Source organism: Lepisma saccharinum, chromosome 13 (genome assembly GCF_977018435.1).
Source record: "Lepisma saccharinum chromosome 13, izLepSacc3.1, whole genome shotgun sequence".
Taxonomy (NCBI): domain Eukaryota; kingdom Metazoa; phylum Arthropoda; class Insecta; order Zygentoma; family Lepismatidae; genus Lepisma; species Lepisma saccharinum.
In genome coordinates, this window is record NC_139241.1 from 7,891,271 (window position 1) to 7,916,874 (window position 25,604).

The 25,604-nt window shown below is 36.9% G+C and overlaps 1 protein-coding gene across 2 annotated transcripts in view; it reads right to left on the reverse strand.

Moving 5' to 3' along the window:
* Window positions 1-25,604, reverse strand: part of LOC145996867 (uncharacterized) — a 135,030-nt gene that overhangs the window by 24,695 nt on the left and 84,731 nt on the right. For both annotated transcript variants that reach the window (XM_083133413.1, XM_083133412.1), the window contains exons 7-8: window positions 20,182-20,313; window positions 5,538-5,626 (exon numbers count right to left, since the gene is read on the reverse strand). In XM_083133413.1, coding sequence (XP_082989539.1) covers window positions 5,538-5,626; window positions 20,182-20,313 — 221 coding nt within the window. The remainder of the gene's footprint in view (window positions 1-5,537; window positions 5,627-20,181; window positions 20,314-25,604) is intronic.

Consider the following 25,604-nt stretch of genomic DNA (forward strand, 5'->3'; position numbering starts at 1 on the left):
TATTTTTAGTTTTTCCATTTATTATTTTGTATAGTGTATGTAAAATGAAAATTTATTTTATTTATTTAGTATATTTATTTATTTGTTTAATTTTTACAGATGATGCAGAACCAACTGATACATCGTCTGGTCCTGTCCTGCAGCCACTTTTTCATACAAAAGATAATTACTTGTAATTTGTAATTATTTCTTGTTACGTGCACATAAGAAGTATTCTTATGCAAGATTCAAAAGATGTATTGATTGTTTATGTAGTTAATTATTGAAATTTCCAGATTACGAACTTAAAATATCTCTATATTAACATTTGTTTTAATGTTGTACTTTTTTCTTCTTCACAAAACATTGCTGAAAAAAAATATTAAAAAAACGTCTGAAAATGAAAATAAAATTTAACAAATTTTTGTTCATTGAAAAGAGGAAGTTTTGTAGATTTAAGAAATATGTGGTAAATAAAAACAAATTAAAAATATTTTTTCTATGATTTTTTGAAAAACAACCAAAACCCGCAGACCAGAGGTAACAATGCTGTATTATGAGGCCAGACCCGAATGTGTTAAATAAATAAATAAATCCTTCGACACCACCAGGGTTGAGCAATTATCCAAAAAAAAAGTTTTCTACATGAAGCGTAAAATACAAAAAATGTGTAAAGTACATTAAAAAAACTAGAATAAACATAAAAATTAAAACAAAACATGTTTTTTGTGATGATTATTGCTACGTATAGCAGTTGGCATTGGGAGAATAAAAAAAAACTTTAAAAAAATTGTCCTTCCAAATTTGTGTGCGCCCTTGTATATAAAAGGCTTCCCCATAGCCAATTGGTTAGCACTCTTGTCTTTGGTGCGAGCGGTTCCAGGTTCGATTCCCAGTGGGAGCCCCAAAATTTCGGCATTGATCCAGCATCGTGCGAACAATTGGAGAGCTATTTGGAAATAAGAAGTAGTGGGCTCCAGTCTTGAAAGCCAGAAAAACAGAGGCGATGCGATCCTGGAGCAACACGTAATTTCATAAACCACGTGGTTTGAAGTTTAGAAAAAAGAGTGAAAATGAATTGCACACAAAAAATTATTAAAATGGGCTCGAAAAGAGCCAAAGGTGGTCATACGAAGTACTGACAATACTTGCAGTGTGTATAACAATGCAATGTGTATCACTAAACATTAAATCTGTCAAATTTCTCTACATAGAGTGAGTTAATTGTGTTTTATTTTTCAACTAATGAGGCCAATAACGTGGCCAATACTGTGTACATATTGCACTTGAACTTGTATTTTATAACATAGCGATAATGGCACATTATTTGGATTGGATTTCAAAGTTTTAGTAACAGCTTCAAATTCCTATTTCATATAACTGGGGGGGGGGGGGGGAGAGAAATGTTGATTGTTATATGTTGTATAAAAAAGAAACTGCTGATCGAACAGAATTTTTAACTATACTTATTTTAAAATTAGCTGATTTTATTTCGAACACTGTAAAGAAATACTTTGTTATTTTAATTTTCACTGAAAGAAAATTGTTGGGAAAAAATCTATACTCTGTGGTGCAACAGCCCTTACAACAACCAGAATTAATATTATTTCCTTTGTTATAACCAAAAATAGCATAAATAACAGGGTAAACAATGTATGTATTGTTCCAGCCATTTTTGCGAATATGCAAAGAATTGTGTTGCCACATATTCTTGGGACACAGTAAAAGAAAGGATTGTGGGAAACAAGATTATATCGAAACAGACAAACAGTTTAATCCCCATAAAAAGTTATAACAATCGTCAAATATATTTAGTTAGAACACTTTCAAAACAAGGAAATGTGCTTCTTTTTTACAATGAGTTCAATAATTTGGCCAATACTGTATCTCAACAGGTTTCTATTTTTAAAAATCTGTTAGTGAGGGTGAGGGCATGAGGTGGCTGCATAAAGAATCTTCAGAAAATGATGATTTTGTGCTGAAATATGTAAGAAAATTAAAGTTTAAAACATAATATAATTAAATTAGCTTTTATATTACTAATTTATGAAAGAAAATTATTTTCTTACGACTGCATCTGCATAAAAAACTTGTTTTCTGCACAAAGTAAATTACTAGTAAATTATGCGTAACTTACATAGAAAATTATCCTTGCCAACCTGGACACAACACATCCACCTGTACGAAAGCAAACACTGACATTCACGAAAGACACAGAAGCATCACATACTTGATTTGTATTGTATTGATTTGTTGTTTTAAGTCCACTTTATGCACAGTAAGGCTAATCGGGACTGGACCTACAGTTTAAAGTGGGATCCGAACCACTTGTGCCTCCACCGGGTATCGAACCCGCGACCCCTTGATTACAAGGCGACAACGCTACCACTGCGCCATCGGGGAGGCCCTGCGTCACATACTGATGGTGTGGACCTGTTTTTGTTAACATTGGAGTTAGCTCTGTTGCAGTGCTATTTAATATGCTTACCAAACAGAATTGATGAAACATCGACTTGAAAAGCTACCAAATGGGCTCTGTCCTTCACTTAAAGAGAACACATCCAATTTCTCTGGCAAGTGGCACGACTTCTACATGTACTAGACTCTAGCAACAGAATGACCAAATGAAGGCACTGTTTTGGAGATGTTTCATACTGAAGCGGCATGCTGAACCAATCAGCAGCAACATTTTACACCATAGTGGCATGACAGGCTGCACAAGTCTTCAAGTAACACGTGTTGTTTTGGTGTGAATTGTTCCTAAGCCTCACAAGCTGTAGAAAATGGACAACGATAGAAGCGAGGCAATTGCGAAATTCAGATAAATTTTTGGCAAGATTTCATCAAGATTATAGGGTGTTTGACTGCCACGAAGATGATTCAGGTTTAATTCCCGGGGTGGATGATTTAAGGTTGGAATTTTTCCAGCGTTGTCCCCACATAAAAAGGCTCTGGGGCTCAAGCAGCCTCAAATCAATGGGTACCTGGGGGCTACCCTGGTTTTGTGTTTACATGGCAGGCACAGGGCGATAGCAGCAAGAGGCCTCACTTGCGAGTCACAATGAGAATGGTGTTCCTACCTACGAGGTTGAACGTTCTTGGTAGAAGTAGGAAGGGTGTTTACCCATACGATTGCTAGGGGTGTAAAGGCAGTTGGAGCCTGGTGCAGATCACATCACCTCTAAAATGGCTGAGATCAAGAATGTGTCGGGCCCTACTCCCACATCTTTTTAAATGTGCCTTCATGGCATGGTACTATATGCACAGGGAACTCAGTTTTAAGAACAATGAACTTTGTGCCTGGAAATTTGCCATTTTTTGGCAACAGAATATGCAATCTAGAAATTGTTGACTCTTCATTCAGCTATTCTCAGTCAAACTTTACATAATACCTTATTCCCATGGGGAAGAGTGATGTTTATGCAGCAAAGTTTTCTTGTAATTAGGACTGGGATCCACCAAGGATCCTCTGATTACAAGATTGAGTGAGTTTCTGTTTTAAGACTGTGCTAATAGATAAGCTAATCGTGCTGGATCCACAGTTTAAAGTGATATCCAAACCACTATCAGTCTCCACTGGGTATCAAACCAAGGACCATTTGAATAAAAAGTAATTATGTTATCACTATGCCAACGAGGAGCCAGCCACTTCTAATGAATATAATAGCCACTAGATCTAAACTGGTACCATTTGAAACTGATACCCACAGAAATATTGATACCCTTACAGATTTCTGCAGACAGCTTTGCAACATGAAAACTTATTAGCATATCTATTAATATTAGTGTATTTCACTCAATTTAAACGAATCAATTAACCAAGAGGTATGCTTTAAAATATTCGATTTGATTTGATTTGATTTAGTTTATTTTACTTCGCGTTTTGTGCCTCTTGGCTAATTTGCGAAGATGGGGATGAGTGATGAAATGATGAAATTGATGAATGGACATTCACAAACAACCAAGCCTGACCGGGATTCGAACCCGGGACCCTTGGCGTCGCATCGCGATGTGCTAACCACTCGGCCACAGGGTCGGGCATTTAAAATATTCGAGAATTACATCAAAATATTAAAATGCATGTTAGTTAACCCTTTCCGGACGAGCAAAGGGCATAATCTGTTACACATGTACTGTCCAATAAGATGGGCGAAAGACATAGCCCATCGATCCCTGTAGACTTGCGCCAAAAATCAACAACAGGCTATAATTGTAATGTGTCTCTTGTGCATCTGCTTTGCAAACCATCTCTTTCAAATTCCAACAGCTAGATGTAACGTTTTCTACGCTGCTGAATTTTACTTGTACTTTTGTCATATTAAGTTGCACTTTTGCCTGATTTTACATTTTCCCACATTGTAAAGTTTTGTCACCTTAGTTCCTTAAAACATGTCCAACATGAATTAACATTGGTTCAAATACAGGGTGATTCAAAAGTCTCCTGACATTTTCCTTATCGATAATGAATGGTTTTCAGGATGGCACAAAAGACACTGTTGTTTTCCAGCAAGTTGGTGCACCACCCCATTTTGCCAGAATCATTCCGGACTACCTTACTGACACTTTCACCGATAGATGGAAATCCCGTGGCTCACTAAACTTTGGGCAGCTTACTCTCAGACCTGACTCCCCTAGACTTTTTTATCTGTGGTTTCATTAAGTCTATGGTGTGCCAAGTAAAGATCAACACCATACAGCAACTGACACAGCAAATAGCTACAGCAACAAGGGAGATCACGCCAGCTATGTGGGAGTGTGTGTTCCGGTCTACACAAGATAGGTGGGTGCTATGCCTACAATTACAGGGCAACCACAATAAAATGTACTGCGTTTGTCTCTTATTCTACAGTACTTTTCAGCAGTACTGTCTATTTTGTCAAAAAAATGCTTTTTGATTAAAATGTCAAGAGACATTTGAATGGATGATACTTTTGCGAAGTTTGAATATTCTGGGAATCATGAACAATGAAGGCTATTCATTAATTCTGTACAAAATTGTGTAACAAGAGTAGAATTTCTCATTACATACATGCATTACACATCACTACATTTTTTTTGACGGAAACACGAAATGGGAAATAAAACACTGTAATTTTCATTATTTCTTGTCTTTGAAAGATGTGAAGTACGGTTTTTTGTCATGTTTTGTTACATGCAAAATGTAAAATAAACTCTTAAACTCAAAATTTTGGATTTTATTTACCAATACTTTTTGAAGTCTGAATATGTGTTATGCAAAATCATAGAATATCGTTTAATTCTGCCATAAAAATTTGAGAAGCAAAACTGTACTCCTTTATGCTGGAAAAAACTTAATGCTCAGACAACTACATAATTGGTATTAGCAAGAAAATATTTATTTTTTGTACTAGGTATGGATTTTAAATCACATTTAGGACTGTATTCACCCTTTCAATACCGAAATGCCATTTTATATACCAATTTTGATTCTGTAATGTGTCCAGTTTTTCTACCGGAATCTTGATCTATTATTCCCCATAAATATGTGGTCCTACAAAGACAAGCGGCATTATCAAATAATATTCCCCAAATATTACCTTTTCGTTTCTTCCTTTGCCTCTGCCTTTCCCGATCACAGGTATCCAACCATCATCATCAGGTACTGGTACACATTTTTGTGAAAAAACTATTTGAAAGAAAGAAAAAACATGAAATTAAACAATTATTAATACTTTCTTGATTCTAAATTAAGTGAGATTTCGTCAACTTTACTTTGCTATGCTATTCCGGCTAATCATGAAGATGACGATGACAAATAACAAAAATCAAATTTAAAAAAAAATAAAATGTACAAGAAATTATGCAAAATATACCATTCTCCTGAACAGTGTGTGGTGAAAGTTTATTTCTTTGTTAGCAGACAACTATTTTAATATTCTGATTATTCCATGTGTTAACTTCTAATTATTTTTAAGCAGTCCTCTGGTAGGTTAATCTGGGAAATATGTATTAATATTTATAACTATTTTGAACAATTTTTAAATGCTGCAATGTTAAACTATTGCTATCGGTGGTAATCAGTGTTACTTATGGCATCAGCACTAGTATCAAGCTTAAGTAGTGTAGAGCAACCACCAAGAGAACCTTCGGGAATCATTTGCATCTTCCCATCTGTTCAGCTCAGCCCGCAGTGTAGCCAGCTCCACTCTACCTCTCCCCTCGATGCACAAGTACAAAGTGCATGTTCTTTTGCTTGTGGTCTCGCAATATCAGCTTAAAGACATTCACTTATGTATATTTGCACATAAAATTTGTCAATTGAATATTTCCGCGAACAGTCTGTAATTAATAGCACAATTCAAGAATAAAAGAAAATGAAAAAAGGAAATGGGGAACCTGTGGTGTTTGCTTATAATGGGTATAATTTTAAAAGCTCCACCACATTCTCCTTGTTAAATTAACAAGGAGTTTTGCGTCACTGTGTTTCTGACGCTCGGCTCTAGACGTTGAACAAAGTAAATCCGGCAACGCTGTTTCCCCTAGCGGGAGAACCTTGTAACTCAAGGGAGAAAGCCACTGCTACGGGCAAGGTTTTCTCCCGAGAGAACAGCAGTTGCAGCTTAGGCATTCGTACCATAAGGAGCTTCCTTCTCCTTCCTTGAACACTGGCGAGGGTGATCGGATCCACGTCGACACATGAACTTGACTGTGTCGTTTGACTGATGGCTGGACATGGAATAACTAGGTATACTAATTTAGCTCATTTCGGTTTATGTTAAAGTTAATTGACCAGTCACTTTTAGTTCATTATGATTTTCAGGAATAGTTTTGAAATATCCATGTTGTGCATTGAATCTTAGTTCGTTTATTCCATGCCAAGCACAGTACAGTTCAAAATTCATCAGCTTGATTTTTGAGAATATTGTCGATAAAATAACATAGTTTCCGATCACCTAAACCATGCAAAATGCCATTGTATTTATTTAATATGTGTGTTCATCGTCACAATTCTTAACGGTACGTAAATGGTTAAAGGAATTATTTATTACTCATGTGGGTTTTATTATATTCTACGGATAGCTATATTTATGAGAAGATATATTGTCAGTTGTTGGGGAAAAGTTGCTAATTGTGCGAGGAATAGTTGGTTAAAATAAATGGCCACAAAATTGAAGTTCGACGTTTCTAATTGTTCTGTTGTCAATTAAGCATTCCATCCCTTTTTGGTGCATGTTGAGATTGGTTCCGTTTCCGTGACTAGACGACCATGAATTCTGAAACCAATATCTAGTCGCGACTACTAAAATAAAACGGGAAGTATACTGTATGTTGGGGATCGGGTGCTCGAGATCCACGTTAATTTGAGAGTCGGCATAAGGGAGCCAAAAATGTTATATCTGTGGTCATAGCTCAGTATGATGAATAATGATTTTGCCAGAGAGGTAATAAATGGTGGTATCGAGTTAAAAGAGAAAAGGGTTAGGGGTTTGAGTATTCTTACAGGTCTAGCTTTTGACAATTAACCTTTTTTTTCTTTTGCTCTAATTTTGGCCAATGCTGATGTGAAGTGGTCGTGGACTTAGTGGTACAAAAAATCTATTTAGTTTTTTTTTTTTTTTCCCTGCCAAAATTGTACCACTATATTCGAATGACGCAACCACGTCACAAACCCCTATAGTAGCCCAACCTCCACCTGCATACATTCAGGGGCATGCACTTAGTGCCTGGTTAAAAACAGTTCCGTACATGTAATTACATATACATGATGCATATACTAGATCCGATGCTTGGATACCCAGAAGAATGCATGACTATTCTTAATAATTGAATTGATGGTGGGTAAGGGAAGTATGTCAGAAGGTTGGAAGGTGATCTAGGAAGAATGTGAGTTAGCTGATGTAAAGAAGGAAGAAATTGTGTCTACTGGAAGCCAGCAAAAAAGACACATGAAAATAATAGCAAGTAATGTGTGTATATATAATTATATAGTGCGTTCGTTTTGGCTCTGGGCCGAGATAGCACGTGCCTGCACACAGAATGGTATGGCACGGATGCTGGCATTTTTTGACCTGTGACATCCTGCTTATTTTTACATACATATCTTTAGCATGCAGACAATTATATTCATATTGTATAACGAGTACTAACCTGTGTTATAAGAGTTGTTCAAAGTGGAGACCAACTGTATTCACACATTCCAGGCATCCTTTGATGAAATTTTGATTGACATATTCGTTGTTTGTTGTTCCGACAGGATGCATGCTGGGTAAAAAAAAATACCCAAATAAAATTGCTTCTGAAGTCCGAATTTGAATTGTTTCAAAGCATGTAAATAATATCTTCAATGAATAACCTAATGTTATTAAATTTGAAAATTCTTATTTCATTACGTAAAGATGAAGTTGAGAAAAAATGAGAAACAAAAGACTGTAAGAAGAGAGTTTTCTGCCATAACATGATGACACATGCTGGGTAAAAAATGCCCAGAAGAAAACTGACTTTTTTGATTTGTTTTCTCTGTGAAATTCCAGTGTGTTTAACCCTCAACTACAGTTGTGATGTCCCACGGACCGGAGTGTTCCTTTTGCTGTTACCCCGCCAGTAGTTTTGACCTTGAGGCTACCTCTCTTTCAGTACCTTCCTCAACTTCAGTGTGATGTGAAGGCGTGAAGGGAAGGGTTGCAATATCTGCTTCTGTGTTCTATTTATATACTGCGGTCCCGCAGACGTCACTGTGTTTGAGGGTTAAAATCACTGATGATTTATTATGATCGATAGACAAGATAATTGCACATTTTTTATTTGTGGCATATACTGAATAGAGGCACCCGTGGTTTTGAAGAATGAATGTTAAACAATAACTAAGGAATAAATTCACGTTGATCAGCTGTGTGTAAATACTCAGTTAAGAGATATTTTGGATTGGTGTATTTGTTTTTCTTAAACTCACAATATAAATAAAATATTTATTTGAGGGAAGTTAAAAAATAATGTTTCGCTCTCAAACCTGTGTAATTGTGTTTAGTGAATAACCAAGCATAAGACATGATTACATTAACATCATTTAAAATATGTCTTGATATATTTATAGGGGAGACCGGGGTAATTAGAACATGGGGTTATTGGAACATGTTAATGTAGAATAATTTAAAACGAAAAGACTGGTGTAATAACATTTCATACCTATGTACCTACACTAAACCTACATGCAGAAAATTTGTTATTGGAATAACTACACAAAAGTAAGTTTTATTTGACTTTTATTATACACCTGCAAAAAATGATGTGACGCATGTTTGGTGTTTCTCTGCTTCTGCATATACTGGATGTGAATGAAAGAACCCTTGCAAAATTTTCTTCACCCCTATAATAAAACATAAGGGCACACATCTTTTCATGTGAGTTTGGTTGTCTATGGGCATTTTGCCTGGTTTTTATAAGCAAAGTTCTTATTACCCCAAAAATTTCTCCAAAGGGGTTATTAGAACATTGCGTAATTTGCTTGATTTTGCTTGGGGTAATTAGAACAGTCATGGGGTAATAAGAACATCATCTTGAAATACCATGAATATGACAATAAAAATAATACATTGTCATAACAACATTTGAAAATGGTTAGGCTAAGTTCAAAGTTCCACATTTGTGCAATATTTATAATAATTTAGTCATAACAGTTATTTTTGACTGGCAATATGAAAAACAAATATCTTCAATCATATGTGTTCTTTCAGACAAGAAAGATATGATACATTCAAATTTATAATTAAATTTATTGAAATTGTGTACATTTGCATTGGCATCAAGGTTTATATACAAAGGTCAACTCTTTAAAATTGTACAATGTATAATATAATGTCATACTTGGTATTTTGTATCAACATTCAAAAAACGGTAATTGTAATCATTAGATAAGTATATTGTGATATACATAGTAAAATAGAATCAGAGGATGACGATGTAGTCCTATTCAAACTGGAAAAGTACTACGCTGTATATTACGAGCGAAAGTGGTATGTTGGTAGAATTATTAAAATCTCTAATGGCCAGTCTAAAGCAACAATCAAGTTTCTGGAGGAAAAAGAAACTGGCAAGTTCGATTGGCCACGAAGACCTGATGTTGAGGAAATTGATAGGAAGTTTATATTTTACGGACCTTTGGAGTTAAATGGAATCGGTCCATTTACCCTTCCATTGTATGACATCATTAAGAGCAAGTATGAAGCTTTCAAAAAAGAAATCAAACATTCAAATCAGTAGATCTACTGGTGCCAAACTGACAAATGTTAATATGGGTCAAGTGTTCTTTGGTGTAGCTTTTGTCATGTAGCCTATATTTTATGGTTTCATATATAATTGTTTTTTGAGACTGATAAGCTTAATTTCTGTATATATTAGTTTTTCACGACAGTTAAACCTGTTAGTGTAAGTTATCTTAAGTGTTTTTAGAAGTATTAGCACTACTTGTTACAAATTGGAGTAAGTTTTCCTCCAAAAAAGATGCTTTTTTGTACTTTTTCTAATTGATATACTAGATTGTACATGTAACTATTAGAAGTTTTTTCTTTACTACATTGTAGAATGGCCTGTAACCTTTCAAATAAATCATAGAACACTGATTTTCATTCACACATGTTTGCTTCACAGCTGGGAAATAGAACTTTATGAAAAAAGACGTTAACTTGGGATTTTATTTAAACAAGCATTGATAACTCCAGAAGAAGTAGAGCTATTGTGTTCAAATTTGCAGGATAAATGAGACATTTATATATGATGTTCTTATTACCCCAACAGCAATCTAAAGCTATTCAGTTGAAATTTCTAACTTATGTTCCATTAACCCCAAATGGGGTAATTGGAACAATTTTATGGTGTCATGACAATTTTTTTTTTTGGACGAGTATTTGCAATGCAGGTATGGTCATTATTTTTTTCAAAAATATACAAAAGATGTTCTTTGAAATGGTAGAAATTTTTAAAAAATCCATCAGTAACTTTCTGAGTAATTTACAGTGGAACTTCTACAGGCTGTTTCCTGTTCTAATTACCCCGGTCTCCCCTATTCCTTTCATAGAGGTCCTGTGGACTGCATGACTGTGTTAGTGCCCAAAATGTTCACAACTGTGGTTAAGGGTTAATAACCGTCAAAAATAGAATCTATAGAAACAATCTCCACACTATAGATGAACTGAAATATGAACAGAACTTAAAAGAATAACGGAAGAGGAACTTTTGCATGTCGAAATTTTCATCAAAACATGCCAGGAATGTGTGAATGTAGTTGGCCACCACTTTGGACAACTCTTATAAGACAGGTTAGTACTCGTTATGCAAATATAATTGTCTGCATGCTAAAGATATGCGCGTACTCAAAAACTACTATCATTTTACCAACTCAAGTCTTTTAACCGGCAACTTTTGGTCTTTCGACCGACACACGGTTGTGGCTGGGGACCCTTCAAACCCCTCCTCTGGTTCCGCTTCATCGACGACATCTTCATGCTCTGGACACATGGAGAACCATCCCTATCAGCCTTCCTGGACCAACTCAACCACTTCCGTTCCATAAAATTCACCTGGACCCACTCGCCCAACCAGATCACCTTCCTGGATGTGTGTGTGCACATCGAGGAAGGACATCTGAAAACCTAAATCCACATAAAACGCACCAACCACATGCAATACCTACACCTCTCCACTCCAGCTCCCACACCAAGAAAACCATTCCATTCTGCATGGCCCTCAGGGGACAGCGCCTTAACACTTCACCCACCTCCTGCCAGAATTATAACCTCTGCCTACACCAAGCCCTGGATATCCCTCCATCCTGGTCACCAAGCAAATATATCCGAGCTGCCTCACCCTCCACCCCAAAGGAACCTGCCACACCTCAAACATAATTTACATCCTCACCTGCAACATATGTGGTGATTTTTACCTGGGGGAAACATCAACTGCACTCTACCTCCGCATCAATAACCACCGCTCCTCCACCCACATCCTGAACTTCACAATCGCCATCCATGCCAACCACCACAATATCCCTTTCAACGACTGCTTCCGGGTAGCGATCATCCATCTCTTACCCCAATCAGCCAACACTTCAGTTCACAAAATATGGCAGAGGACCCACATATCAGCCATGAGTTTAACCACACCACCTGGCCTGAACAAGGCCACCCAGTAACTTCCCCACCACATCCCAACCTCTAGCCTCAACCTATCCTACCACCCCCACCCAATCTTCCCCATACCCCCACCTCATCCCACCACACACAGTTTTTCGACGAGCCTAGTAACAGAACAGTGTTTTTTCCCGAACTTCTACTGCTTTGATCAAGACCTGGCAACTCTGCAGGTCTCTAACTTCCAGTTCAGTCTTTTCTCCTTTGCTTTATATATACACACACACACACGCCAGAAACCACCCACCAATTGTGCATACTATAAGAAGCTGAGCTGGCCCCCATGGCAGAGTGGTTAGCACATCACGCTACGACGGCAGAGGTCCCGGGTTCGAATCCCGACCTGGGCATGGATGTTTGTGTGTTGAGTGTCAGTTTCCAGAAAGCCCCGCACTACATTGGCTAACTGGCTGAACTCCACCCTGGCCCGAATTATCCTAAATGCGTCGGTTCCCGCACGGTGTCTGGTTAAGTAACAGATGCACGATGACAATATATACATACATTTAATGTCTATAATACACATATACGAAGGACTATACAATAACTAAACAACATACACGAAGGACTGTCTATTCGGCTGTAGACTGTCTCTACAATGCACTTGTAACCGCGCGCGTGTGACACGGTTCTTCTCACGACGACTCTCTGATGACGACTCTTCTTTTCTCGTGGCAACGCCCAAGCTAAGTGCCTGGCTCAACTCTCGGGACGTTCCCGAATTTACTTGTGGGTGTAAGTTCCCGTAATCAAGAATATGGGAGATTCTGCAGTTTCTTACTCCCACACACTTCACATGAATAACTCACACATTATATACAAAAATGGAAAACAAGATAAAAACACTAATTATATACATTGTTCACCGAACATTGTGAGTGTTCATTCATCAAGTTCATCATTTCATCACTCATCCCCATCTTTGCAAATTAGCCAAAAGTGGCACAAGAAGTGAAGTAAAATAAAGCAAAATCAAGCAATCTATAAGAAGCAGAGCATCACCGTATTCAAAACATCGCTAAATCGTGCGAGAAAGCTGGAAATGGGGGGTTGTGCAACAAAGTGTAAGAAATTGTTACTGATTCTATCCACCTGTTCAAGTGGCTCCGGTGCCCACCCAGCATCGTATAAAGTGGGTACCTGGAGGAAACTCTGGGGTGTAAAGGCGGTCAGGGGCATGGTGCTGATCACATCACCCCCATCTTTGGCCGTGATGAAGAAAGTGTGGGGCCCTAACCTCACACCCCCTATACACCTTCATGGCATGGTGCATAGAACAGGGGAACACTTTACCTTTTTTATCTATGGAATGTTCACACGTTGACTTTACCTTTTTTATCTATGGAATGTTCACACGTTGACTTTACCTTTTTTATCTATGGAATGTTCACACGTTGACAAAAAATAATTTTCTAACTTACGCTGTACTGCAATTTGAACTTAGAATCTTCAAAATTTCGTACATGCAAACTTAAAAAAAAAAGTAATATTACAGCAAAAGCTCATAGTCGCCATGGCGACTGGGATTTTTCGAGCCCTGTATATATATACAGGGTGACTGGTAATTAGATGTATTCCCTGAAAGGGGTTAAAGTAGAGACAATTTGCAATAAATTTGAACATATGATACCCCGTCCGAAAATTAGTAGTTTTCGAGATAATCGAGTTTCTATTGTTTTTTCTAAAAATGACAATTTTCCACATAAAAAGATGAATTGAGAAAAAACTGATAATTGTAGGGAACTTATTTAAGTGTTTTCTGATAGCTAACAAACAAGTGGTTCGTTTAAAAAATAGTTTCTTCCAAATAACAATCACATGTAAGTACCGGGTGGGTCTAAACTTACAAGTGATGATAAAAAAATGCACTCTTAGTTTACTTGGCAACGTATTAATAACAAAAATGGTATGACACGAACCGTACAAATTACTTAAATTACTTCCTTGAGTCATCAGCTATCCAACAAGGTACAAATGTTGCTAACATTTACATTTGTGTACAAGAAATAATACTTCATTCATCTTCATGTGTATGGAATCAATGAACAATACAATTAAAGAACATTACACGTCTTGCTCAAAGTGGGCACCTCCGTTACGAATGCAGGCACGCAGGTTTTTACGGGTCATTTGGTCTCTTAACTCGTGATGTGATGGTGGCCTTGACGTGTTGACCAGCTGTTAAGATCCTCTCCCTGAACTCTTCTTGCGAGTTTACCGGTGTCTTGTCATGTGGCTCCAAATGTAAAAGTCGAAAGGCGCAAATCGGGGGATCGAGCCGGCCAGGGAATCGGTCCGCCTCGGCCAATCCATTTCTTTGGGTACTTTTCATCCAGCCACTGTCGCACGCCCAGGCAGAAGTATGGATGGGCGTAATCAACAATCATTTCATCGAGCCATTTTTCCTGCCCCAAATCTTAAATGGCATCACTTATGAACATTTTTTGCGGAACGGGATGGCAATGTTGTTGGAGGATGTGCCTCTAGCTACAAGACGTGACATGATTTATCAGCATGATGACTGCCCAGCTCGATCCCCCGATCGATTTGACGTCTTGCGACTTTTACATTTGGAGCCACATGACAAGGCACCGGTAAACTCGCAAGAAGAGCTCAGGGAGAGGATCTTAACAGCTGGTCAACACGTCAAGGCCACCATCACATCACGAGTTAAGAGACCAAATGTCCGTGAAAGCCTGCGTTCCTGCATTCGTAACGGAGGTGCCCACTTTGAGCAAGACGTGTAATGTTCTTTAATTGTATTGTTCATTGATTCCATTCACATGAAGATGAATGAAGTATTATTTCTTGTACACAAATGTAAATGTTAGCAACATTTGTACCTTGTTGGATAGCAGATGACACAAGGAAGTAATTTAAGTAATTTGTACGGTTCGTGTCATACCATTTTTGTTATTAATACGTTGCCAAGTAAACTAAGAGTGCATTTTTTTATCATCACTTGTAAGTTTAGACCCACCCGGTACTTACATGTGATTGTTATTTGGAAAAAACTTTTTTTAAAACGAACCACTTGTTTGTTAGCTATCAGAAAACACTTAAATAAGTTCCCTACAATTATCAGTTTTTTTTTTCAATTCATCTTTTTATGTGGAAAATTGTCATTTTTAGAAAAAACAATAGAAACTCGATTATCTCGAAAACTACTAATTTTCGGACGGGGTATCATATGGTCAAATTTATTGCAAATTGTCTCTACTTTAACCCCTTTCAGGGAATACATCTAATTACCAGTCACCCTGTATAAATAAATGAAAAGAATATCTAACTGGAAATAATCATCAGTAGGATCACAGATGGTTATTAGTGGTAATTGTTGATTATTAGCTATTCCTGGAATCTATAAATCTAAAGTTATATGTCTACAAAATAAATGTACTACTTGTATAAAAGAATTTACGATATGCAGTACCAAGTGAAATTCATAGCAGCCTGATTCATCTCGTCATTCATATGTATTCATGAGTCAAATACAATGAAACCTCAATTTTACATTCTCAACCTTTAACCGGGCAGGCAACCAGTGTCTATCAGACACGGTTGCCTATATTTTTTTGTGACATACTTCAAACGATACTTCCTGCGAACATGATATATTTTGAATTTCTTTGTTTCTCTCTTTTTTCTCATTTCACAATATTTGACTTTTTTGATAAAGAAGGTCAGGCGTAAAAAAATATTTTCCATTTCACTTACGTAAACGGCCAAGCAGTGTCTGTAGGACACAGTGTACAATTGATATGTAAAGAAGTCTACCTGAATATGTATTAACAAATGTTTAATAAAAAGTAAAGTATTATATAAGACATCACATAAAAATATTATTAACACTAAACTAGAAAAAATGAAAAATATGTGAGAAAAGAAAACAATTTCCTCACACTACCTTCCGGCCTAACATGTTTCATATACTATGCTGCAAAAATTACAACAACATGCAATTTCGATGATGATGAATACAAGAATTATGGACATAACAATGATGATTAGGTTAAATATCTTGTTACTCGCTTGTTTCCACAGCGATTAAACTTAAACATCTTGCATTAGAAGGGCATGATCCATTTGAAATCTGACAGACACTGTTTGCCCAGACACGTTACAAAAATAACTTGCCCGGATAAGGGTTAAAATGTATTCTTAAAGTGTTCCCTCATTTCACATTATCCCACATTCTTGTTGTTTTTTTCTTTCCAGCTGGGTCTCCTGAAAAACATAAATTCGACGTTCCTCTTTGAATTATTCACAGTGATTTCACTTATCTGGCATTTACAGGTTTCACCAGGTATTTTTAAACAAGCTGCCACATCATTCCTTGGAGTGATTGCCACTGCCACTTTCGGCTATTTGCAATGATGAGGATGAGTTATATGATGAAATTGATGAAGGGACACTCGCAAAGAATACCCATGCCTAGGCCAGGATTTGAACCTGGGACCTCTGGCATCGTAGCATGCTGGTAACCCCTCCACCATGAAGGTTGGCACCATTCTTTGAACATTCAACTTTTTACCTAGGTTTATAATTTACTTCAGAGTGGAAATATGCAAAGAAACAGCCAAAATTGCAAGAAACTCCAAACTGTTAGTAATTTGAACATCTGCCCACTACGAATCATCTCATATTTCCTGACCCTTTCATGTTTTCAGAACATTGGAAACCTTGATGCAGGTTGTTGTTGAACCAAACGTTTGCAATTTTTTCGTCAAACTGTATACTACTGGCAGCCTTGGGTGGCAAAATAGTCTTGCCTCTGAGATAAAAATACTTCTTCTCTAAATATTTTGGGGTGCTGAACACAAATATGAAATCGGCCATGGTTTCTTAGAAATTTGCTACAGACTTTTTTTCACCCCATATGTAACAAAAGTTATCTGCACCATTAACAGAATTGCAAGGCATCTACTCTGTCAATACAATTACAAGGTAGACAATGATGGGATTGCTTCGGAAGAGGGAGGGCTACATCATCAGGAAAGCCACATGAAAAAGTCAATCTACATATTAAATATGTTCAGAAACTCAAAATTGACTGTGAGCATTACAAAGGTATTTTGTGTATTGTCTGGTGTAATTCAGTACTGGATGATATACAGGATGTCCAAGAAGTCCCTATACCCTAGATTATATTGCATAGTAGAGTCAACGGCAAAGATAATGGTAGGCAAATTGTCCACCGCTATTTTCACTACTTTTTTATTCTACATCCTGTGTTGTTTTACGGAATGAAACTATGTTGGTTCAAAGCAGGCATTGTTCTCTGCTTATTGACGTCATTATTTCAATTCATTGTCATCACAATGTGTAACACAGACCGAATGAAAATGGTGGTGGACAATTCGCCTACTGTTTCTTTCAACATTGGGTGTACATCTTATCCCTAGTTATACATGGGATATTTATACAACGTATGTATCTATTTATTTACATTTATAACATACTTGTAAATTTTACTTTGCAGTGCATCATTTGCCCCATGCATTGTCGTTTTTGCATCCACCCACACATCACTACACTTCCTCAGTACTATCACTATGTCCACTCACATCGGCCATGGTGCAACAACTGACATTTTCAACACAGTCGAAACATGACTGACACTCTAGAACCATAATAAAATTCAAGTATAATTCCCAGTTTAAAAGGCAAACTTTCCAAAAATTCAAGGGTCCAAACTGATGTTTTCTCTATTTTAACCTTACCGCCTCTCACCCCTCCCTCCCAAACTCTCATAAATATATTAACAACACAAAGGGTTTGAGTGATTCTAATGTATCCAAAAATTCTACCTAGGTAATTCAATTCAATTAAAACGATATATACAGGGCATGGGCATCCAGAAGAAAGTCAACCAAAAATTATGTATTTCACACATATAATTTTATTTTAGTCACAATAATATGTGTTAATTAAAGCATGAACACCATAAATTCAAATTTAAGCAATGTTTTTTAGGGAACAACACTCTTTTTGGAGGAAATTGTGACTTGTTTTCCCCCTGGAAATAATACCTTCCTTGCCCCTCCCTGGAAAAAATCCTGCGGACACCCATGATACAGGGTAATTATAAATGATTCATTGGGTTTTAAAGTGAAATATTTCCAAAACTATTAATATAATATGTGTGCGCTAATCATGAAACAAAAGAATGCATCTGAAAGTTTCATTTCTCATATTTGTAACAATGGCGCCTGCTGACAGATGGCAGCACAGACCAAATTTCCAAAATGGTGTCCATGCAGCAGAAAGCATTCTGTGTTTTGGAATCTGAGAAGTGTTTTTCCATTGATACCATTCAGCATCCGTACCGCCAGGTCACCAAAGCATTCTGCGATGGCATCGACAGTTTAAGGAAACTGGTTGCCTGTGTAAATGCATGGATTGGGGGATGTGCTGAACATGACTTAGCGCTTTTCCCATGGCCTCCTAGATCTCCCGATTTAACGGTTTGTGATTTTTCCTTAGGGGGCATGTGAAACAAACAGTGTATGTGCCACCACTACCAACAACTTTGGTTGAGCTGGAGGACTGCATTGCAGCTGCATTTACAACTATGCTGGAGTGCGTGTGGGGCGCACTAGACTATTGCATAGATTTGTATCGTGTGACGAAAGGAAGCCACATTGAACATTTGGGCAAGTATGTCTGAAACTTCGAGAGTTTCTGTTTATTTTCATGTATCATTCCTTATTGTATGTGTTACATATATTTTAATGCAGCCCTTTCAAACCAAATGAATCATTAATAATTACCCTGTATATACAGGGTGGGGCACAGAAACTGGACGAATTTAAAAAAGTTGCTACAAAGTTAATTTTTGCTGGAAAAAATATTTATTTACGTAAGTATATAGTGAAGATCATAGCATTTTATGCTATTCATGTGCGATAAATTACATCGGCCAAATGGCATCCATTTTCGCGGGATGCAACTTTGAAGGCGATCATGGAAATTGGCTCCACTTTCTGCAGCATGTCTCTGTCGATTTCTTACAGCGCACCACACGGTGACTTTTTGGCTGTGGAGGGGTTTCTGATGGAGTTGTCAGGGACTTTCCACAGCCCAGTAGCGACATTTCTGTTTATTTACAGAACCATTTAAGGTGGAAGTGAGCTTCATCACTCATCAACAACACCATATCTTCATTCTCCTCATAACGTGTAAGCATTCCAACACCAAGCAAATCTGCTGGTAACTACTAGTAACGGAACATTTGAATGTCTATTATAAAATGCTATGATCTTCGCTATATATTTCTGTAAATATTATTTTTTTTCAGTAAAAATTAACTTTGTAGTGACTTTTTCAAATTCGTCCAGTTCCCGTGCCCCACCCTTTATATTTAAAATATTCAATTTAAGGTGCATAGTTTACATTTGCCATTTCACATACTCAGGCTGGAAATATATCTACAACAACACAAGTCACAAATGTTACGGAATATACTAACCTACGAAAAATTGTGAATTGTGTGAGGATTTCAAGCTCAAATTTACCTAATCAAATTCAAGATATCTCATCATGCAATAATTTTCCCTGTCAGATAGATTGTTCTGCAAAGGACACTAACAAAGTAGAAGAACTGAGAGAATTCTGTTTTATTTTCCACGCAGCTTCCTTTTTTTTCAATCGTTGATAAACATAAACGCCAAACTGTGAAAAACTTGCCTCGGGGCATTTGTAAATGTATGATTTCATTTGCATTAATAAAAGTTGCAATTTTTCACGTGTACGGAGAAAAATCACATAGAATTCACACATAATAATTCCCAGAACCAATAATTCACGCATAATTCCCAGAATTCAAGGAATTCCAGGTGAGTAGCCACCCTGAGGATACATGCAAGTAGGGATACGGGGACTTCTCAGACACCTTGTACAATGCTGCTATATCCTAACATAAATACTGCAATTTACTCTGATAAGCTTACTTTTCCTTTTTCAGCACACATTTTCCTAAAAGGATATCTTTAGATACAATATAAATATTGGTTACTATCCCTTGTGGCACAAACTGCAGACATTCCACCGTACGTACCTTCTTCAGTATATTTAGAAGCACTTCCTCCTTCCTGGCTTGGGACCGATCTAGCCGAGTTGCATTTACTATCACTGCCTGCAATTGTAGAGCCTGGTGCAACTTCTCTCTCAAAGTTTCTGAAATCTAAACCTGTGTCGAGTAAAAACAAATAAATATAATTCACACAGGATATTTACAACACATTAGTTATTAATCAATTGTGTGTATGTTATCCTCAACAAATGACATATGAAATTACTTTAAAGAAACTAATGCTACAGCACTTTTTATTTTTTACTTTGCACAGTAGTTAATATATTTCATGCATAATCATCACCGATTTATGCCTTTCATTTTGCACAAATATGTTGGGACTACAATAATGCGAAGCTTTCTTTTTAAAAAAATTGTGCCGCTATTACTGGTTCTTAAAATCATTTCGGAATACTCATTAATATAAGTTAAAATTGAACATAGTCCAAATTAATGCACATCATTTCTTCATAACAGTATAACGAGAATTTTTTCCAGTCTGGGAAAAGTTATCACATTAGTTGTTGATATTGATTTGTGAATTAGTCAAATTTTTACACTTGAGAAAGTTTACTCCAGTATTATGAAATACGAAATTACAAAATTTTATCTTTTGTGCGAGAAAATTCTGTGCCACTTTCATTGGTTTCATTCTGACATTCTGTAAAAAAGAGGGTGCGAATCAGGTGTAGCAAATTTTGCCCGCTCAGTATGGCACCTGAATTTTTAAATTCAGTTCTTTTCAATATTTCAAGTTCACTTATGAAAATTTCCATTACATTATAAGAAAAATAACGAGCACAGAATGTGTTTTTAAATGTTTGCATATTTTCATGTGTTCATTAAATCAGAATAATAAACATGTCACAACTATGTGTCTCCATTGGGTCCCCTTGATTACAAGACAATGATGTTACAACTATGCCATGAGGGAGGTCCTGTATTGCATAGTTATTTATGCTGTTACAAGTTGATCTTATTTAGGAGGGTCACTCGGGTACAAGAATTAATTACTTTTAATCCAATCTTATATTAATTAATATATTTAATGTTTTAACATCACATTCATAAGTTATCTTGGTTGGATTGATGGCTTTTTTAGCCCATACTTATACAAAAAAAGAAAGAAAACAGAATGCTGACTCTTGAGGATAACGGGTTAGCACATGAACTATTTTTAGTTTTGTCCAAGGGTGCTCACAGGAAGGGATTATGGCGCAGGCTGCACCATTGAGATTTTTGGGGGCAATTTTACCCTTCAACTAACATAAAATTCAACATTTATATGTTTTTCCAAAATAAGTGTAAAACTTTTACACTTGAAGGGCCAGGGGGAAAAACGATGAATGTTCATTCGAGACGATTTGCCAGGAAATGAAAAACAAAGTATTTCTTTCCATAAGTACGTTAATATATGCCAAAATAATAATGCGTTTTTCAGGCACTTCTCATCGTTTCCCAACCAAGGCCGTTCTCATTGTTATAGTACAGCTTCTGAACTATCAGATGGCGTTGCGATCTCAAAATGGGCGAAAAATTGACATTCATCGTTTTTCCCCCTGGCCCTTCACTTTAAATACACCATATTTAATCCATTATATGAAGAAGAGGGAGTATTTAAGGGTGCCTTAATTGACATGTGGATTCTGGAGGGGATTCTGAATTAAATGTTGGGTGGGCAGTATCTAACTCTAGGTCCAAGATTAGAGCAGGTATTTTATTTAGAGGAGGATTGAGCATTAAATTGAGGGGGTATACAATTCTTGTGTATTACTATTGTCTTAGACTGTTGCGGAAATTCTAGTGTGGACACTAAGAATTAATTTTTTTGGAGAAGGCAATATTAACTCTTCAATATCAACAGTAAGTCTAAAATTGGCATGGAAATTTTGGTGGTAGGATTGAGTCAGGCGAGGATGGCCCAAAAGCGCACAAGAGCAGTGAACCCCCAGTAATATACGGTAATCACCTCTAGAATGAACAATAAACAATGACACTACCTTTTCACAATATTTCGCTATCATTTTTACACAATAAGTAATGTATTTCTGTCCATAACACAGTGAACTCTTTTGCTGAGAAGGAGAAACCGCGAATCAGCCATCCTGGAGCAGTTCCTCTGTTGAACCCCCGCAGGACAGCTCGAGCCAATTGTGAAAGCTTCATGCACGAGCAGAAGCTCGAGGTGGAAATAGAGCAAAATACAAGAAAGAGGACACTGGACAACCTTCATCTCCAACAAACGGTCATGCGCAGTTCATACACTCGCAGAAGCCGCTGTTTCCTCCCTTCCTGTGTTGCCCTGTAGGGTTCAAGTTTGAAGCGCACACATTACATATTCAATCTTCTCTTTGTATCATTTTTGTTCCGAACTTCTTGGAATAAATGCAAGATCGTGGCAGAGAAGGATGAGTAGAAATGAATAAAATCTGGAATTAGATTCAATTAATTACAACAAAAGAGATACATTACCAAAGAATGGCGCGAAGACGTGACTCGCTGTCGCTTGGTGTTAAACTGTCAATGTCTCATTTTTTGTTTCTTTTTGAAGTGATTGGATACTTGTTGGAAAACATTAAATGATGCTGTGAGTGAAGGGAGGGATGGATGCAGTGTAGGTGTTTCTGTCCGCACAGATAAGAAATGACAGTTAGAAATGCACATAATTAACGTAAATAAACTTCCTTGTCTGCTGAAAGAAAGTTAGAGATAAAGCGTGTGCTGGTCGATCAACTCTAAATTTGAACAAAACTGTCATGTGTCAATGAAAGGGTCTCAGGTTCGATTTCTAGCATGCACATGCCTTTAGTTGCCATTTCCCTTTAATGAAAGTAGGACAAGTTCTGATTAGTCGGCATGGACTCCGGAAGGGGAAAAGGGGGGCGGCCCCCGTGGAAAATGATTGTCAACCAAAAATTATATATTACACGCATATAATTTCATTTCAGTCATAGAAATGTATGGTAATTATTATAATAACGTTGCAATAACTTCAGACTGAAGAAGTGTCTTTTGCCCCTCCTGGAAAAGATTATCTTTCCTGACCCTACATGAGGACGCCAGGATTTTAAAATCAAATCCCACTTTTTTCATAAAGGCACAATTTATTGTAGTTTCAGCCCTAAATTTATTTGCACACCCTACTATGAAACCTTATACTCCCTGATGAAAAAAATCTGGACAAGCTTTTTTTATAAGCCCCACCCCCTCCCCAATCATTTTGTTTGGTGAAGGAAGTCATGTGACTTCAGTGGACCCCTAGGAAAGTAATGCACAAGCTACGCCTGGATTGAGTATTAAATTTAAAGGGCGAGATGAAGCTCTTGATAAAGTGTTAAATCTTAGATTGTGAAGCGATTTCTGTAGTGTAGAGAGAGTTCGAACATTCAATTTTGGAGAGACTGTATTTAGCGATATGGTGTCGACACATTTTCGACCCCGAACATACCAAAAGACAAGCTGGAAAAGACTAAACTGCATCCTAAGAAAGTATTGACACCCCACTAAATTAATATTCTTGAAAGCCTGCAAAGAAATGGATGTAAAAATTTTCTTGCGAGCAAATGTGAAGCTTTAAACTATAACTGCATTACAAGACATACGTGATATTCTTGATGTTCATTAATAACATCACTTCTTAAAATGTTATGCTTTGTGTTGGTACACTGCTTAATTTGAAGCAGTTGCATCATTTCAAACAAAAATGTATCGAATCCGCATTTCCAACTTCTAGTCACAGGAAAATTTTACTTTAACCAGTTAAATTTGCACTGAAGGTAAAATCCATGTAATTATTGTTATGGGTTACTATAATAACACTGATAAACAATGAAATACTCCTTTAAATAAAAGTAAGGATCTTTATGTATTCAGATGTGCTGATAACGAATATCGCATCAGTTTTCCTGTATCACCTAAATTTTTTGCAGAACACCCACATTTTATAGTTTTATGGTTTCAGGTCTCTGCACCCTGCTCCGCATCTGGCTTAACATTTGGTTCCTAGCAAATGGATAAGAACCTTTTAGTGACCTTGTGTGTTTATGACTGGCACTTAATATTTCGTCAGTAGAGTAATTTACTGTTTCTCTGTTAAAATTTGTTCTTTTGTGGGTTAGTCGAGTCTTAACTTCCTTTCCGATAACTTCGCGAGTAGCCGTATTTTATGTTTGTGTATGTTCGTGAAATTGTGAATGTAATATTGTGTATAGTGAAGTGAAGGGTAAGTTGTATTTTAACAAAACGATCAGAGCATTCATAATTGTTTTTTTTTTTAAAGGAATATATTATAACTCAATTAATGAGTTCGCCATGTCACGCAAATGTGTGAATAACCCGAACTTGTTTTGTTATTTTTGCGGGGAATTTACTCCGAAGTCACAGAAAAATACTATCACTCCTATAGTGAAAAAAGTATATGAGTTTTATTTTGGAAGTAAAGTAGATGGACAGAACAGAAAGATCATACTACGGATTGTTACTTCTGTTTAACAAACATAGTAGGATATAGTTCTAAATCAAAACATTCTATATTTTATCCTTCAGCCAAGAAACCTATGAGTCATGATTTTATACCAATTCCTAAGCCTCCTAAAGAATGGACAGTGGATGAAACAGAACCAAGCAGTGCTTCTCCAGATGACGAACTTGGACCCTCATATTCAAACACCATTCCAAATTTTCCTGATCCAAATATACACTTCACTTTATTTCCCAATCCGAACTAAATGATCTAGTCAGAGACCTCAACCTTTCTAAAGTTCAAGCGGAATTATTAGGTTCTCGTCTCCGAGGTTGGAATTTATTACAACATGGTGTTAAGGTGTCATATCAAAAATGCCAACAATCACTGACACATTTTTTTTTTCTGTTAGTAATGAGTTAACTTACTGCAATGATGTAGAACTTGGATGAAGTCACAACCCAAACGAGTGGAGACTATTTTAAGATTCATCTAAGAATAGTTTAAAAGTAGTATTGTTGCATAATGGGAATATACAGGGTGATTCTAAAGGTATAGTACAAACGAAAACCACAGATACCTCCCATGAAATAGAGACGAAAGTTCCCCTTCCACTTTGCCGAGAGATGCCTCCGTGAGGAGCTAGACAAAGCCGAAAACGTGTGAAAATGAACTTCACACCTCTGTACAGCCAGTACCAGTGAAGATAGAAAGGCGGAACAAACGAAGTCAAAAGGAACACCAAAGTCGCCCATCCGAAAAACACTAGGCGGCAGCTGCGCAACACATGCGCGTGGGGTTCCACAAAGGAAATAGGAGTGTCCCGCAAGACAAGTGAAGAGAAAGGGTAGCGATCGACAACGGTAGGGACAAAAGAAGCAATGAAGCATGAAGTAACAATTGCACAGCGGGAAACAAACACATGCAGTGCGTGGGGAGTCCCCAA